General features: G+C 45.1%; 1 protein-coding gene across 5 annotated transcripts in view; it reads left to right on the forward strand.

The window, feature by feature from the left end:
• ITPR1 (inositol 1,4,5-trisphosphate receptor type 1) overlaps positions 1-19039 on the forward strand; it is a 337019-nt gene that overhangs the window by 100692 nt on the left and 217288 nt on the right. For 4 of the 5 annotated variants that reach the window (XM_030206558.1, XM_030206560.1, XM_030206561.1 and 1 more), the window contains exons 10-13: positions 5686-5781; positions 14440-14594; positions 16620-16719; positions 18645-18805. In XM_030206558.1, coding sequence (XP_030062418.1) covers positions 5686-5781; positions 14440-14594; positions 16620-16719; positions 18645-18805 — 512 coding nt within the window. Of the gene's footprint in view, positions 1-5685; positions 5782-14439; positions 14595-16619; positions 16720-18644; positions 18845-19039 lie in introns of those variants that run through there. The other variant, XM_030206563.1, reaches the window with a different exon arrangement.

Raw genomic sequence — 19039 nt, forward strand, 5'->3', positions numbered from 1 at the left:
TCCTTGGATGAATCTCATCATAAGGCAGGTAATAAATCCCAATAAATAAATAAAAAATTGACCATCTGATACCTTCTTAACCATCTGCCCTGTTAGTGCCCAAAGAAGACTCGGTGCCAGTCAGCCTGGCACTGACAAAGCGCTCCAAATGAAAGTCAGTCTCCCCAACACTTGCGCACATGGTTTCAGAAGAATCCAGTATCATAGAAACATGTACATAAGTATTGCCATATTGGGAAAGACCAAAGGTCCATCGAGCCCAGCATCCTGTTTCCAACAGTGGCCAATCCAGGTCACAAATACCTGGCAAGACCCCAAAAATGTACAAAACATTTTATACTGCTTATCCCAGAAATAGTGGATTTTCCCCAAGTTCATTTAATAACGGTCTATGGACTTTTCCTTTAGGAAGCCGTCCAAACCTTTTTAAAACTCCATTAAGCTAACTGCCTTTACCACATTCTCTGACAACGAATTCCAGAGTTTAATTACACGTTGAGTGAAGAAAAATTTTCTCCGATTCATTTTAAATTTACTACATTGTAGCTTCATCGCATACCCCCTAGTATTTTTGGAAAGCGTGAACAGACGCTTCACATCTACCCGTTCAACTCCACTCATTATTTTATAGACCTGTATCATATCTCCCCTCAGCCGCCTTTTCTCCAAGCTGAAGAGCCCTAGCCGCTTTAGCCTTTCCTCATAGGGAAGTCGTCCCATCCCCTTTATCATTTTCGTCGCCCTTCTCTGCACCTTTTCTAATTCCACTATATCTTTTTTGAGATGCGGCGACCAGAATTGAACACAATATTCGCGGTGCATGACGGCAGATAAAGGCCATATGACCCATCCAGTCTTCCCATAAGTACATAAGTACATAAGTAGTGCCATACTGGGAAAGACCAAAGGTCCATCTAGCCCAGCATCCTGTCACCGACAGTGGCCAATCCAGGTCAAGGGCACCTGGCACGCTCCCCAAACGTAAAAACATTCCAGACAAGTTATACCTAAAAATGCGGAATTTTTCCAAGTCCATTTAATAGCGGTCTATGGACTTGTCCTTTAGGAATCTATCTAACCCCTTTTTAAACTCCGTCAAGCTAACCGCCCGTACCACGTTCTCCGGCAACGAATTCCAGAGTCTAATTACACGTTGGGTGAAGAAAAATTTTCTCCGATTCGTTTTAAATTTACCACACTGTAGCTTCAACTCATGCCCTCTAGTCCTAGTATTTTTGGATAGCGTGAACAGTCGCTTCACATCCACCCGATCCATTCCACTCATTATTTTATACACTTCTATCATATCTCCCCTCAGCCGTCTCTTCTCCAAGCTAAAAAGCCCTAGCCTTCTCAGCCTCTCTTCATAGGAAAGTCGTCCCATCCCCACTATCATTTTCGTCGCCCTTCGCTGTACCTTTTCCAATTCTACTATATCTTTTTTGAGATACGGAGACCAGTACTGAACACAATACTCCAGGTGCGGTCGCACCATGGAGCGATACAACGGCATTATAACATCCGCACACCTGGACTCCATACCCTTCCTAATAACACCCAACATTCTATTCGCTTTCCTAGCCGCAGCAGCACACTGCTGTTCCTAAGCGATCCCACATGCTTATCCCATGCCTTTTTAAACTCTGGAACAGTCCTTGACTCCACCACCTCCACCGGGAGCCAGTTCCATGCCTCCACCACCCTTTCTGTGAAATAATACTTCCTCAGGTTACTCCTAAGCCTGTTCCCTCTTATCTTTGTCATATGCCCCCTCATTCCAGAGCTCTCATTCATTTGGAAAAGGCTCTCTTCCTGTGCATAAATGCCCTTGAGATATTTAAACGTTTCTATCATGTCTCCTCTCTCCCTCCTCTCTTCCAGCTTATACATTTTGAGGTTCATAAGCCTGCCCCTATAATTTTTGCATTCCAGACCACTGACTAATTTCGTAGCCGCCCTCTGGACCAACTCCATCCTGTTTATATCTTTCCATAGGTGTGGTCTCCAGAACTGCACGCAGTACTCCAAATGAGGCCTCACCAGAGACTTATACAACGGCACTATCAACTCCTTTTTCCTGATGGTCATGCCTCTCTTTATGCACCCAAGCATCCTTCTGGCTTTGGCCGTCACTTTTTCTACCTTTTTGAAAGCTTTAAGGTTGTCAGACACAATCACCCCCATGTCCCGCTCTTCCTTCACACACTGAAGCACTACACCCCCTATACTGTACCGTTCCCTCGGAGTTTTGTGACCCAAGTGCATGACCCTGCATTTTTTGGGGATTAAACCTTAGTTGCCAAATATCGGTTCATTCCTCTAGCTTTGCTAGGTCCTTCCTCATGTCATTCACACCCTCCAGAGTGTCCACCCTGTTGCACAGTTTAGTATCATCCACAAAGACACAAACCTTACCAGACAGCCCTTCCGCAATATCGCTCACAAAGACGTTAAAAATAGCCGGCCCTAGGACCGATCCCTGCGGTACTCCACTGACGACCTCCTTTTCTTCAGAGCAAGCTCCATTTACCACCACCCTCTGTCTCCTACCATTCAACCAATTTTTTTACCCAATCAGTTATTCTAGGTCCCACACCGAGGGCACTCAATTTATTTATCTGTCGCCTGTGTGGAACTGTATCAAAGGCTTTGCTGAAATCCAAGTATACCACATCAAGCGCCCCTCCCACATCCAACTGTTTGGTCACCCAGTCGAAAAAAACAGATTCATCTGAAATGACATGCCACTAGTGAAGCCATGCTGCCTCGGGTCCCGCATTCCATGTTGTTCAAGAAATGTCACAATCCTACTACTACTTATCATTTCTATAGCGCTACTAGACGTATGCAGAGCTGTACACTTGAACATGAAGAGACAGTCCCTGCTCGACAGAGCTTACAATCTAATTAGGACAGACAAACAGGACAAACGAGATAAGGGAATGTTAAAGTGAGGATGTTAAAATAAAGGTTCTGAACAAGTGAACAAGGGTTAGGAGTTAAAAGCAGCATCAAAAAGGTGGGATTTTAGCTTAGATTTGAAGGCGGTCAGAGATGGAGCTTGACGTACCGACTCAGGAAGTCTATTCCAGGCATATGGTGCAGCAAGATAAAAGGAGCAGAGTCTGGAGTTAGCAGTGGAGGAGAAGGGTGCAGATAAGAGAGATTTACCCAGTGAACGGAGTTCCCGGGGAGGAATGTAGGGAGAGTGGAGAGGTACTGAGGAGCTGCAGAATGAATGCACTTATAGGTCAATAAGAGGAGTTTGAACTGTATGTGGAAACGGATAGGAAGCCAGTGAAGTGACTTGAGGAGAGGGCTAATGTGAGCATAACGACCCTGGCGGAATATTAGTCGTGCAGCAGAATGTTGAACAGATTGAAGAGGAGAGAGATGGCTAAGTGGGAGACCTGTGAGAAGCAAGTTGCAATAGTCTAAGCGAGAGGTGATAAGAGCGTGGATGAGGGTTCTAGTAGTGTGCTTAGAAAGGAAAGGGCGAATTTTGGTGATATTATAGAGAAAGAAACGACAGGTTTTAGCAGTCTGTTGAATATGTGCAGAGAAGGAGAGGGAGGAGTCAAAGATGACCCCAAGGTTACGAGCTGATGAGACAGGAAGGATGAGAGTGTTATCCACAGAAATAGAGAATGGGGGAGGAGGAGAGGTTGGTTTAGGGGGAAAGATAAGAAGCTCAGTCTTGGTCATGTTTAGTTTCAGATGGCGCTGAGACATCCAGGCAGCAATGTCAGACAGGCAGGCTGACATTGCCTCCTTTTTAGAAGCATTTCCATTAGTTTACTTACCACCGAGGTCAGACTGACAGGTCTGTAATTCCCAGCCTCTTCCTTACTTCCACTCTTGTGCAAAGGAACCACATCTGCTCTTCTCAAGTCCACCGGCACCACTCCAGTTTCTAAGGAAGCATTGAAGAGGTCTGTCAGCTGAGCTGACAGAACTTCTCAGAGTTCCTTAAGTACCCTCGGGTGTATCCCATCAGGCCCCATCACTCTGTCTACTTTTAGTTTGGCAAGATCCTCACGAACACAGTCCTCCATAAACGGGTCTTGGTCTACCATACATCCATCCCCTTTAGCCTTTGTTTTCTGCAGCCCTACCCCCGGTCTTTCATTTGTGAACACCAAGCTAAAATAATCGTTAAGCAGTTCAGCCTTTTCCTTATCATCTTCCACATATTTCTCTCCCTCAGCTTTGAGCCTCACAATGCTATTATGGCACTTCCTCTTGTCACTTACATATCTGAAAAAGGTCTTGTCCCCCAATTTTACCGTATTAGCTATCTTTTCCTCCATTTTCCGCTTCGCTTTCCTGATAGCTTTTCCAGCTTCTCTTCGCTTATTTAGGTATTCTCTCCTGTTTTCATCTTTGAGTCATCTTATAACGTTCCAAGGCTAGCCTCCTTTCCCTTTATCTTTTCAGCTACTACATTCAAGTACCAGAGAGGCCTTCATTTCCTCTTACTTTTGTGTAATTTTCTAACATCAAGGTTAGTTGCCTTTAATATAGCTCCTTTCAGTCTTGTCCATTGCTGTTCTACATCCTTCAGCTGTTCCCATACTTCTAACTGTTCCTTGAGAAATTCTCCCATAGTTCCTTTGAAATCCAGGACCTTCAATCTGGAGTGAGCCTTCTCTTCTGTTTTAATATTGAACCATACCATAAGATGATCACTAGATGCCAAATGGTCCGCCACCTTGACGTCAGAAACGTACTCTCCATTCGTAAGCACCAGGTCCAGAACAGCTGCTTCCCGCGTCTTCAGACCCTTAACTCTTTGCTCTCAGCTTGGCAGGGCCTTTTACTCAAAACAGCTGGTTCGGTGGGTAGCTGCACACAAGGCTGAAGCCCACCACCAGCAAATAGCAAAATGGCAGTGTGGACAAGAGGCTTCCCTCTTTTCAGCATGAAGAGCTAGAAACCGTTCAAGGTCCCAAAAACCTGAGAAAATACTATAGCAACCAGCGAGCATCTTACATCAATGGAGTTTTATCTTGGCTTTTATAAATTGCTGGTTTTAAATGAAATGGACAATATGTCCTAACTTGATCCCAGGCAGATCTGTTGTTGTTCCAAGTCTGAAACTGAGGTGTCCCTCAGTTCTAGAATTAATTTTAGTTCTGAGTAAGACCAACAGTATAGCAGCAGGGAAGGAAATCGGCAGACAAGGGTCTTTGAAGTGTTACCTAGCATCTGTGTTTCCATGAATGCTTACTGGCCTAGTCTGAAACTTTCTGAAGGATTATGATGCCTGTGTCCAAAAAGGTTAATCAAAGGTTACCTAAGCCAATCTGATTTGATATGCATGACAGCTTTGCATACATTGGAGACTGAAGATTTATATTCTACTTTTACAGACTCTGACATCTTCAAAGCGAGATTACAGTTAAATATTACATTATTTACAAAAATTATGCTTTTTGCAGTAATAAGTGTTGTATAAACTCATGTGTCTACTGTATAATGAACACCTGACAGGCAGACTAAATGACCTGTGGGTTGTAGGTATGGGGGCTGCTTGCTATTCCTGTGCCACTCTTCCTGATTTTCCTTAGTCCTTCATGCCACACAGCTCTTATTGATTGCCTAGAAGTGCACATTAGGCACTTTGCTTTCTCCAGATTGACAGCACCTGGCAACTTTCACCAGAATTTTCTTTTGTCTCCAAAGGTTGTGCAGCATGACCCATGTCGTGGAGGGGCAGGATACTGGAACAGTCTGTTTAGATTCAAGCATCTTGCTACAGGACATTATCTGGCTGCAGAGGTGAGGATTTCTTGCCCTTGATTCTGTTTTCTTCCTAGAAGGGCAGGAGGGATGGACAGAAATAACTGATACCAAGCATTTCGAGTTGTAGAAAAATATAATACAATTTAGGGCTTTATTACCTTAATCTGTGGCCCCTGGAAAATTCATTCTGCAAGGTAACACTGTTAAAATTTTAACATCAAGCACAAAATAGCAAGGAAATGGCAGAAACACAGAACTTGTTCACTTCACAGGCTGTTGGATTAGCTAGCAAGGAGGATTTTTCTAGATCTGTGTAGACCTGACAGTGTTGAAAGGGTACGGTGACATTTGCACTTCACAGATGTTCAATCTGTCAAATCTGTGTTTAGGATTAATTGTGCCTCATGGTTCTCTGCTGAACTGGCTACCACTTAGAAATAGTTACATAGAACTGAGCTGTAACATAGTAACATAGTAGATGACGACAGAAAAAGACCTGCACGATCCATCCGGTCTGCCCATCAAGATAAACTCATATGTGCTGAGAAAATACTATAGCAACCACAGGTATACACAGGTATACCTGGTATACCAGGTCCTCCTTGATTTGTTTCTGGCATTTTCAGGGCACAGACCGTAGAAGTCTGCCCAGCACTAGCCCCGCCTCCCAACCACCAGCCCCACCTCCCACCACCGGCTCTGCCACCCAATCTCGGCTAAGCTTCTGAGGATCCATTCCTTCTGAACAGGATTCCTTTGTTTATTCCACGCATTTTTGAATTCCGTTACTGTTTTCATCTCCACCACCTCTCGCGGGAGGGCATTCCAAGTATCCACCACTCTCTCCGTGAAAAAATACTTCCTGGCATTTTTCTTGAGTCTGCTCCCCTTCAATCTCATTTCATGTCCTCTAGTTCTACCGCTTTTCCATCTCCGGAAAAGGTTTGTTTGCGGATTAATACCTTTCAAATATTTGAACGTCTGTATCATATCATCCCTGTTTCTCCTTTCCTCCAGGGTATACACGTTGAGGTCAGCAAGTCTCTTCTCATACGTCTTGTAATGCAAATCCCATACCATTCTTGTAGCTTTTCTTTGCACCGCTTCAATTTTTTTTACATCCTTAGGAAGATACGGCCTCCAAAACTGAACACAATACTCCAGGTAGGGCCTCACCAATGACTTATACAGGGGCATTAAAACCTCTTTCCTTAGCATCCCTCCGGACCGGCCCAGGATGGGACTGACGGGTTGTGCTCGCCTACCAGCAGGTGGAGACTGAGAAAAGAACTCTGACTCTAGAGAACCAATAAGAGCCCTGGTCATGTGACCCTAGCCTCAGTATTTTCTCAGTCTCCCAGCAGGTAGGAAGTGAGCCCATTAGTCTCTCGTTGTAGGATATATTTATATATTTAGTTGTTTTCTCTTTCTTTTCTGTGCCTGGGGAATACTGTTAGAGGCTTTCTGTTCCAACTCTCCTTCGTTCTCAGCCTCTGGGGTGTTACATTCGGGTGTCCCCAGGTCCCTCCCCCATTCCTCCCCATCTCCCTTATGTACAAATCAGAAATAATAATTAATAAAAAGGAAAGGGCCACCCTTTCTGAGGAAAGGTGTGTGCCTTTGGGAGAGGCAGCCAGTGTTGTTTTGTAACAAAAAAAAAAAAAAATAGAACTTTCCCCACTGACTTAAGGAGCAGACAGCTCCATTTGATGATCTGGGTATGCCTTGCTTGCTTTGAATCAGCTGTGTAAAAAAACCCAAAAACTAAGCAGCACTTCCAGTGCAAGTCAGTCAGCATTTATTTCGTTCCTTTTTTTCTAGTAGTGCTGAATTTCATTGAGCAGTTCCTTTTTTTCTGTTGGGTAGCTTTGTAAAAAAAAAAAAAAAAAAAAAAAAAGTAAACCCGCGCGAACCACGTCGGCACGAGCACATATTTCCTTCGAAATGTTGGAGAAGCTAAAGAGGTGCTCCGTATGTCAGCGTCGAGGCGTTAATGCCTCCGACGCTTGTAAATACTGCACGGCGCTCGATGTTTCCTCCGCTCTTCTTCCTCCGTCGATTTCTGGGCCCGGTTTGACGGTTGTCCCTTCTTCCCCCGCGAAGTCTTTGGCGCCTGGTGCGGAGGCCTCAGGTTCGACTTTGGGGGTTGGCGCTGGGAATTTGGCGCAAACGGAGGCCATCTTAAGTCCAGCTCTGATTTCTCCTGCGGGTGTTCCGTCTGCTTTGCGCAGCTGTGCGACCTTAAGTGAACCTGACTCAGGGGCTATGGTGCAGTCTGCAGGCACTCAGGCAGGGGGATTTCCTCCTGAGTTTGTCCTGCAGATGTACCAGGCTTTTCTTATGCAGAGGGACACTTCAGGAGCAGGGGTGCCAGAGGAGCCTGTTAGATATGTCCTCCCTCCCAAGAGATCTAGAGATTGGGACCCCTAGTTAGATTTTCTTTCAAATCAGGATCAAGAAATGCCCCTTTTAGAGCAGGAAGAGGATTTAGCGGAGCATTCTTGGGAAGATCCTTCCTCTTTAGATCCAGACGCTGTGCCTTTGTCACAGGGGGAGGATCCCTGTGGCTAGAGTGTTCCATAAAGAGGACTTGCAGGATCTCATTTCTATGGTAACCTCTACTTTGCATTTTGAGGATCCTCTCCCTGTCTCTGAGGTGCAAAAGGTTGATATCTTGGTTAGGGGATCCAGAGCTTCCAGTAAAACTTTCCCGATGCATCAGGATATTTGGTAGGTTATTAAAGCGCAATGGGAGGTCCTGGATGCGGCTTTTCGTCCCTCTAAATCTATGAATCGTCTTTACCCTGTCCCAGAGACTGATAGAGCTCTGCTTAAGCTTCCCAAGGTAGATGCCGTGGTTTCGACTGTCACTAAGCGCAACACAGTCCCGGTAGATGGAGGAACGGTGTTGCGGGATGCTCAGGATGGGAGACTTGACACTCTTCTAAAGAATAGTTTTGATGTTTCTTCTCTGGCAGTACAAGCGGCCATTTGTGGTTCTCTGGTGACCAGAGCTTGTTTTTGTTGGGTGGAAAGAGTTTTGGATCGCTCTTCCGATGATCTAGGAGCGATTGATGTAGAAGTGGCTAAGATTGAAACGGGCTCTGCGTTTTTAGCTGATGCTCTGTATGATCTGTTGAGGCCTTCTTCTAAGTCCTTGGCCTTGGGGGTCGCAGCTCGTCGCTCTCTTTGGTTGAAGGGCTGGTCGGCGGATGCGGCCTCCAAGTCTAAATTAAGTAAATTCCCCTTTAGGGGTTCCTTTTTGTTTGGAGAGGAGTTGGATAAATTGGTTCTTTCCCTAGGGGATTCTAAAGTTCCTCGTCTTCCGGAGGGTAGGCCTAGGCAGTCTAGTCGCGGGGCTTTGTTTGGTCATGGCCGCATGCACTCTTTCCGTAGATTTCAATCTGATAGGGGTCCTCAGACTCAGAGATCTCGATTTTTCAACAGGACTCAATCCTTTCGCGGTTTCCGCAGAGGAGGCAGACTCTCAGGCGCGAGTTTTCGCTCCCCATCGCGTGCTTCCCAATGAAGGTGCGAGGGAGCTCGATTAGCTCAGTTCTACCAGAGGTGGGCCCAAATTACTTTGGATCAGTGGGTCTTGGAAGTTATTCGAGACGGTTATGCCTTAGAATTCGCAGGGCCTATTTCAGATGCCTTTCTGGAGTCTCCCTGTCGCTCTTGTCTCAAAGCGGAGGCGATTCGGAAGACTCTACAGAGGCTATTGGATCTTCAAGCTATTTGTCCTGTCCCTCCGGCGGAACTCAAGCGGGGTCGCTATTCCATTTATTTTGTGGTCCCAAAGAAAGAGGGTTCCTTTCGTCCTATTCTAGACCTCAAAGCTGTCGACCGGGCTCTCAAAGTCACAAGCTTTCGTATGGAGACCCTTCAGTCAGAAATAGTGGCAGTGCGCAAAGGGGAATATCTAACAGCATTAGATCTCACAGAGGCGTATTTACATATTCCTATTCGCCCGGCTCACCACAAGTTCTTGCGATTTGCGGTTCTAGGACGACATTACCAGTTTAGAGCTTTGCCTTTCGGTCTCGCGACGGCACCTCGCACATTTACCAAGGTTATGGTCGTGGTGGCAGCGGCTCTCCGGAAAGAGGGGATCCTTGTCCATCCTTACCTAGACGATTGGTTGATAAGGGCGAAGTCTTACCAAGAAAGTTGTCGAGTCACGGAGCGAGTGGTAGCGTTCTTGCAGTCCCTAGGTTGGGTGGTGAAACTAGCCAAGAGCCGTTTAGTTCCCTCTCAGTCTCTCGAGTATTTGGGGGTCATCTTCGATACTGCGAAGGGTCCAGTTTTTCTTCCACAGGGCAGGATTCTAAAGCTCCGGTATCAGATACTGAATTTGATGCATTACAAGGTACTTTGAGCTCGAGATTATCTTCAGGTTCTCGGGTCCATGGCAACCACGATAGAGGTAGTTCCCTGGGCCAGGGCTCACATGAAGTCTCTTCAGTGGTCTCTTTTGTCTCGGTGGTCTGCTCAAATGGATTCTCTGCTGATGAACTTGTCTCTGCGCAACAGGGAACGCATCTCTCTATTTTGGTAGCTACGGATGAAGAATCTCACTGTAGGGATGCCATTGGAATTTCCTTGGTGGATACCATTGACAACCGATGCCAGTCTCTGAGGCTGGGGAGCTCATTGCCTAGACAAGTGGACCCAGGGTCTCTGGTCTCCGCTGGAAGCAGCTCAATCCATCAACTTCTTGACCAGGGCGATTCGGTTACCTCTGCAGCACTTCAGTTCTCGCCTGGTGGGCAAAATGGTGCGAGTTCTCTCGGACAACGCCTTGGCAGTGGCCTACATCAACCGCCAGGGAGGAACGAGGTGCCGTCTCCTGTGTCGAGAAGCGGAAAGTCTCCTCGTGTGGGCGGAGATTCACCTCACAGCCATATTAGCCTCACATGTAGCAGGAGTGGACAACGTTCAAGCAGACTTTCTCAGTCGCCACACTCTCGATCCCGGGGAATGGGCTCTCAGCGATCGGGCGTTTCAGTTGATAGTAGAGCACTGAGGTCTTCCAGTTCTAGATCTTTTCGCCTCCAGTCTCAACTACAAAGCTCCTCGCTTCTTCAGTCGCCGAAGAGATGCAAGAGCAGTAGGGGTCGACGCCCTCTTGCAGCAGTGGCCCTCCGGCCTTCTTTACGTGTTTCCTCCATGGCCACTGATAGGTCGTCTTCTACAGAGGATCGAGGTGCATGGGGGGCCTGTAGTGTTGGTGGCAGCAGACTGGCCTCGGCGTCCTTGGTACGCAGATCTGCAACGTCTAACGGTGGCGTCTCCTCTTCGTTTTCCGGTGCACAAGGCCTTGCTGGTACAAGGGCCAGTTCCACATCCAGACCCGGCTCGATTTTGTCTTACGGCTTGGTTCTTGAATGGGCCCGTTTAGCTAAGAGGTGTTTTTCAGCTCCAGTAATTTCCACAATGCTTCGGTCTCGTCGTTGCTCCACCTCTCTGAGCTATATTCGCACCTGGAGAATTTTTGAGGCTTGGTGTGCGGATGCTGGCATTGCACCTTTTCGGGTATCTGTGGCTCAGATGTTAGATTTTCTGCAACGAGGCTTTGATAAAGGGCTGTCGCTTTCTTCACTTAGGGTGCAGACGGCAGCTGTTTCCTGTTTCAGAGGTAGGATTCGGGCTAAGTCTTTGGCTAGCCTTCCTGATGTAGCCTGTTTTTTGAAGAGGGTTAGTCTTCTTCGTCCATCGGTCAGACCAATTTTTCCATCTTGGGACCTTAATCTGGTTCTTTCGACTCTAACGAAGCCTCCTTTTGAGCCATTACAAGCATGTTCTCTGAAAGATTTGACGGTTAAGACAGTGTTTTTGGTGGCTATTGCATCAGCTAGGAGAGTCTTCGAGTTGCAAGCGTTTTCCTGTAGATCTCCATTTCTGGAATTTTCTAAAGAGCGAGTGCTCCTTCGGCCGGTTCCTTCTTTTTTGCCCAAAGTTATGTGTCATTTTCATATGTCCCAGTCGTTTTTTTCTCCCTGTTCTGGGATCGGCCTCAGGAACGCAGGAGCAGCAGAAGTTGCGTACTCTGGATCTCAAGAGAGTTCTTAAACGATATTTCATAGTTACTGATGACTTCCGTCGCTCGGACCGTCTTTTTCTTCTTTTTGCTGGTCACCGCAAGGGCTTGTCAGCTTCTAAGCCCACGTTATCTCGGTGGATCAAGGAGATGATAGCGTCTGCTTATCTCTTGGTGGGCAGAACAGTTCCTGAGGCGCTTAAAGCTCATTCTACACGAGGGCAGGCAGCTTCGTGGACGGAGTGCTTCTTGGTGCTTCCAGAGGAGATCTGTAAGGCAGCGACTTGGTCTTCTCTTCATTCTTTCTCTAAGCATTACAGGCTAGATGTTCAGTGTCGTCAGGAGGTGGTCTTTGCATCCCGAGTACTCACAGCGGGTTTGCTGGGGTCCCTCCCGTAGGACTACTGCTTTGTTACGTCCCATCAGTCCAATCCTGGGCTGGTCCGGAGGGATGCTAAGGAAGGAGAAATTAGACCTTACCTGCTAATTTGCTTTCCTTTAATCCCTCCGGACCGGCCCAGGCCCCTCCCATGTGCTATCTTTCAGTCGATGTTCAACATTACTGTGTACAGATATTCAGCTGTCGTCTACAGAGCTGTTCTGCAAGTTAGACAGTTAAAGGAATTACATAATGTTCTCCAAGTTAAATGGTTAAACAATTCATAATGTTATGCAAGTTGAACAGTTTAAAGAAATACATAAGTCTATATTATGCAAGTTGAAAAGTTTAAAGAAATACATAAATCTGTACATAATTGGCCATATCTCAGCTCTGAAGCGAGTTGTTGGTGAGCCCAGTGTCATGGCTAAGCCGTAATTTAAGTACGTTTCTCTTGTGCTTCCTGGCTGCTTGGATTCCTCAGGGCACAGAATATAGGTCCTTCTTTTCCTTTCTGCTTTGTTATTCAAATACTGAGGCTAGGGTCACATGACCAGGGCTCTTATTGGCTCTCTAGAGTCAGAGTTTTTTTTCTCAGTCTCCATCTGCTGGTAGGCAAGCACAACCCATCAGTCCAATCCAGGGCCAGTCTGGAGGGATTAAAGGAATGCAAATTAGCAGGTAAGGTCTAATTTCTCCTTTCTTCTGCTGTAGATGAGGCATTCTGGGAAACTACCATTGCCTCAGCTTCTTCCAGCTGTCTGAGTGGTGCCGTGTCAGTTTGCTTGACTGATGTTTCAGCCATCTTGCTGTGGCTTTCTTCATCACCCAGTAGAGAGCCATAGCAAAATGGCTGAACCGTCAGTCAATCAAACTCAGATATGGAAGTACCAGAGTAGTTGCAAGAACCAGTCATGGAAGCCTAAGAATATCATTTCCTCAGTATTTGGCATTAACCAACAAGCTCTTATGTGAAGACAATGGCCAACTGCCTTGACGCACAAGCAGTCATAGCAACCATTAGCTTTTCCGTTAATTGGAATAGCCCAAATCATAAATCGGCATAAATCTTATATTGTAGTCAGTATTGTATGTAACATAGTACAGAGTGGGCATAAACAAATGTTAAAAACATGATGGTGCAGAATCCCATGGGACTTCCGAGTGCAATGTACTCCATCCTGAAATACTTGCTAACGCTATCCTGCTAGAACTGGTCAGATTGATCTGATTCCCACCTTCCTTTTAAAATGAATAGAGGAATATTTTCTATTCAATGAATAGTTACTGTGAAACTTGTGTGATTACTGCAGTTATATCTGGGTTTAAAAAAGGTTTGGGCAAGTTGTGGAAGAAAAGTCCATAGTCTGCTATTAAGATGGACATGGGGGAAGCCACTGCTCGTCCTGGGATTGGTAGCATGGAATGTTGCTACTCTTTGGGATTCTGCCATGTACATATGACCTGGATTGTTATCTGCTGCTCTGCTAATTGATAGGACAGCAGCTTGTAGTAGGAGTCGCTATCAGAGACCAACTTAGCTTTATATAACTGTTTCTTACTGGTAGCCAGTTCATTAGAGATTGATGGGGCACAGATAATCCTGAGTACAGATTTGAGATTGCACATCTGTGAATTAATGTCATGTATCCTTTTGTACCAGCTCTTAACACACTTTTGTCAACACTTCCGGTGGACACAGATTTAAGAAATCTTTACTAGCTAACCTAGTAATCTCTGAATTGAGCAAAATATGTTCTTCCAGTTCCTCTGTGGGTTCTTAACAATGGGGTCCAAGGATAAGACAGAAGTGGAAATAATATGATCTATTTGGGGGGGGGGGGGGGGGGGCAGATACAAAAAATGACTGTAAAGGATTAGCTTGAGGATTATGTAGACTGACTGAGGCCAAGTGAACCCATCATACCAATTAGAGGAGAAAGATCATACATGAGCATTAAGCCCTCTAAGAACAGTCAGTTTTGTGTGCAGTCACAAGGGAAGAGGGTTGGAGGGGTGTCTGTTTGATATGTTCTATACAAGGATATGTCCCTTACCTGATTCTGAATAATTTGATGGGATGTCACCAACCCCTGCCCTCTTTCATCTGTGGAAGCCCTTCATGAAGTGAATATAACTGTAATGGGGACTGGATGTGGTTCTAGTGGTTGGAGGTGTATTCAGGGCATTAGATGCTTTAAAATATTTTTGGAGCTAGTGCTTGAATTGGGAGGGAATTCTTTGATGTCTGTTTTGTGAACTGGTTCCTCCATAGATGGATTCAGACCAGGAAGCCTCTCGCACTCGCTTACGGAACATGCAAGAGAAGATGATGTATACTCTAGTATCTGTGCCTGAGGGCAATGACATCTCCTCCATCTTTGAGTTGGATCCCACCACGTTGCGTGGTGGGGATAGCCTCGTCCCCAGGTATGACATGCACCATGCTTTTCAGTTCCTGAGAAACATAAAGTGGTGGTAGGTGTAGTGCGTGCATAAGACAATCTGTGCAAGCAGCAGCGGACATTGAATGAGGCTGTGTGGGATATGCTTCGACATGGATGGTCACATGCTGTTCTGACCTGGTTTTACAGCCTGCCTCACTGACACAGACTACTCGGTAATTACTGTGGATTCTTTTGGATTCGTATTAGGTAAATGATACTTTTATTAGAGGTTCTAAAACAATGATTAAGATATATACAATGATTAAGTCATATAACTGAAAAGAAACAATACCTAGAAACAATCATTACATCACTGGTCCCTACATCCAAGCAATGCTAGGAGTTTCTAGACCAGGAAAAGCAATAATACACTATAATATAAGCAATACCTATCATTACATCACTGGTTCTTACATCATCCAGGCTTTTTACATCAGCTGAGAGAAGCCCCTTTTTCAGTGAAGCCGGAGTCTCATGACCAGGAGTCTGGTTCTATGCAATGCGTCCGTCCATAGATGAGCTTCTGGTTTCACTGTAAGAGGCCCCCCTTTTATATTAGGCTTAGAATTCATGTTCAGATCTAAGGAAAATTGGTAAACAAGCCATACTGTGGGAAGGTGGTCACATGTTTCTCAGTCCAGGTGGCCAGTCGGAACTCGAAACAGGCTCCATCTCTCCCTTCACATACTAAATTAATTGGAGCTGTGTCTTATCTTCTACATTCCAACTTATTTTCACACAGTCATAGTTAATCATTTTAATGAGCGAGTTGAAAAACAATCTTTAAAATTCACTTCTATTACACATGCACATTAGCAGTTGTGTGTACATGACCTGTTTTTATCCGGTTAAGTAACATCAGCATATTTTCGTGCAGTAGGACCTGGATGCATGTATGTAAGATGTTGGAGGTTCAGTGTTACTTTCTCAAAGAGCTTATATACCAAGGATGATGAGAGATTAAATGTATGATACAGATGGTGTCACAAAATGCCTAGAACCCACCTGGGGGGGGGGGGGGGGTTAACCCTGTGGCCACCTGAAGGCTCTGTCCTAGTACTAATCAGGCCCACTACCACCTGTGCTGTACTCTGGCATACCCTTCCACCCACCTGCTTGGGTTACACTTGCCTCTGGGTGAGTCTCTTACTCGCAACTTAATTCCCCGGTGGTTTCTAAGGATATTGGGGCCACAATCTCAGGGGTCCCACAGTTCCCAGAAAGCACCTACAGACCCAAAACACAAACCACCAGCATTCTTAGTCCAGAACAAACAGAGCTAATAAATGAATTGATTTATTATCATGGAAAACAAGGACAGTAGACGGTGAACAAAAAAATGTGTAACCAGCACCAATAAGAGGCAAATTAAACAGGAATCGATATTAAACTAACTAAACACTTATTCATTACCTGGGGAGTTCAGGAAAATTAAATGCTCACAGGTTTTGAACAGGGTCTCAGTATACAGGTCTGTACCTTCCATACTGCACTCGGAGACTAAAGATTTCCAGCAGATTCAGAAGTTAGTACAAGAAGAGTGCTGGGCAGAAGTCTATGGTCTGTGCCCTGAGAATGGCAAGGACAAATCAAACTCTGGTATAAAGATTCAATCAGAGCTTAGAGCATAAACACTGAGGGGCCTTTGGCCAACAGCAGTGTAGGTTACTTTTTCCTCAGAGCTTAGGCGGGAAGAAAGCTGTCTCTTCTGCAACAGCTTTACAACCAAAAAAAAGACACTGTCTGCTGGCCCAACAAGGGAACTGCACTGGGAACAGATATGTCATACATTACATAGGAAGTCACAAGACAAGTCTCCTGTTTCGCCACAGATGGGAATTAAGATTCTAGGATGTGTGTGCAGTTAGAGATTTTGACATATCAGATCATCTGCTCCTGTGTGGGCCACATTTGATAGCATTCTAGCTCGTTCTTAGACATGAGCAGCAGAGCTCAGCATATCTTAACACGTCTTCCTATGATGCTGCCTTTCTCCATCTGTTTTCAGGAATTCCTATGTCAGATTGAGACACCTGTGCACAAACACATGGGTTCATAGCACTAACACCCCCATTGATAAAGAAGAGGAGAAACCAGTAATGCTCAGGGTAAGCGCTCTGGAAATGCCTGCTCTTTGTCTCCTGGTACATCTGATAGATAGGCAATTGCTGGCATTAAAAGGACCACAAGAAGTGAAAATTTAAATTTAAATTAAAAACAAACAAACATTGTTTGCTGATTTCTCCAGACTGCTCATCAGGGCTTAATTTGTGGCAGAACGGAGCTGAACAGTGTTCGACACTTCTTTGGGCTTGGGAAGTGATGTTGCTGTCCATGACTGCCTCTGCTGCCTCCCCCCACCCCACCAGTGATCGGGCTTCTCTCCCTTTTGCTCCTTCTCTAATGCACAATGGCATCCCTTCCTCTCAGGGTTTAAGGTTGCATTTATTTGATTGATTGCCTAGGACAGTGCCATCAAAGTGATTTATATATAATAAAATCTCAAGAATACAGTGAAACACAATATATATAGGAGAAATATAATATAAATAGGAAAGATCAGAGGCAATTGAAACAATAAAAGCAACCCTGCTGCATCTTACAGGATCGTAGAGCTAAAACAGCTCAACAAATTAACTAAAAGGTCAGCCAGTAAAAGCTGATTGAAACAACCGTGGGTTAAGTAAAACTTTAAACTAGGCGAGAGAGGGCTTTTATTTATTTATTTATTTATTTATTTATTACATAAAGAGTATGGATAAGTTGTTCCAGAGTGTGGGTTCCACTACATTAAACATCTTCCGAAATGTGGCAGATGGAATTACACGAATCGAAGGGACAGTCAGTGATGACTGTTAACTAGAACGCAGGGCCTGTCCGGGAATATAGGACTGTAGGCAGGGTGACAAAAAGTTAGGTAGCCCTGCATGAAGGATTTTAAACATCAAAAGCAGTACTTTATATGTACTATGATCTACTGGCAGCCAGTGTTCAGCTTTTAGCAATGGAGTCACATGTGTCAGGTTTGCTACATGTTTGTATTTCATAGTGTGCCTGGTAGTGGTGAGATTTATGTTGCTGTTGCTCAGATGACATGAGAATCAGAATATTTTTTGTATGGCGACTTCCAAGGAGGAAATGTCCTATATGTTGTTGGGGGGGGGGGGGGGGGGGGGGGGGGGGTTGGATTTTTGTGGATACAGAGCATGTTTACATTTAACTCATAAGAACAGCTATCCTATGCCAATCTGCCCTGTGATGGCAAAAGGAAACAAGGGCTTCATGCCACCCGCTGCCAAAAATTTCTGAGGAGAACATTATGGTATCAAATGAAAAGAATTGATTAGTCCAAAATGTTGTTGATAATGTTGCAAATTTGTACTACTGTGGGTGATATTCTTTAATAACATTTAAAAAAAATTATATGAATTTTCTAAGTATATATGCATACCAGTTTCCTTTTTATCCACAAATGAAGTATTGTGTGTGTAGGAGTAAGTTCACTTCCGGTCCTGGCCCTTCCCCACTTTGCCCTAGTTCCACTTCCTTTTTGTTTACAAATTAAGCCCTGCTGCTCATACACAAAGGCTTCCTCTGTTCATTGCTTTTTGCCATTTGTTCTTTACATCCAAGCTTGCTGTGAGCCCCACCAGACCATGATGGAAATGTGACTGTTTTAGAATGATGGCTTCTGTTTCCTTTGTGCTCCATCTCAGCCTTCTGTAGGTGTTTTCTAAGGAAATACTACTTTATAGAAAGTGGCGGATGTGTGGAAGAACCTCCCAATGGAGGTGGTGGAGACAAGGACTATATCGGAATTCAAGAAAGCATAGGACAAGCATGAGGGAGAGGAAGGGATAGTAAATGGGTGAATTGGATAGGCTGTATGATCTCTATCTGCTGCCATTTTCTGTTTGTGTTTTACCTTATTCTGAGCTGCAGCTGATCTGCTTTAGAATTACAATATCTGTTGCTTTTATGTCTCATTTGTTCTATTCTCATTTTTGTTCTTCACCAAACTCTGTGGTTCTAGATTGGGACCTCTCCTGTAAAGGAAGATAAAGAAGCATTTGCTATCGTACCTGTATCTCCTGCAGAGGTTCGGGACTTGGACTTTGCCAATGATGCCAGCAAAGTGCTGTCATCCATTGCAGGCAAGCTGGAGAAGGGAACAATCATCCAGAATGAACGGAGGTCAGAGTCCAGACTGCCATAGTCTGTTGGTCTTCTGGGGTAATCACAAAACTGATCTCCCTTGGTAGCTTCTCAGTTCCTAGTGCTTGGCTGCAGCACAGCTGATAATATTGGCACAAGTACCACAAAAAATGCCTTCCCACCAGTTGCTGTAAACTGAAGTGCGTGTGGTAGAGTACTTCTGGGGTGTGGGTAGCAAGGACAAGTCTTCCTGCAGATGGGAGTTCTCCCATA

This window comes from Microcaecilia unicolor, chromosome 6, assembly GCF_901765095.1.
Source record: "Microcaecilia unicolor chromosome 6, aMicUni1.1, whole genome shotgun sequence".
Taxonomy (NCBI): domain Eukaryota; kingdom Metazoa; phylum Chordata; class Amphibia; order Gymnophiona; family Siphonopidae; genus Microcaecilia; species Microcaecilia unicolor.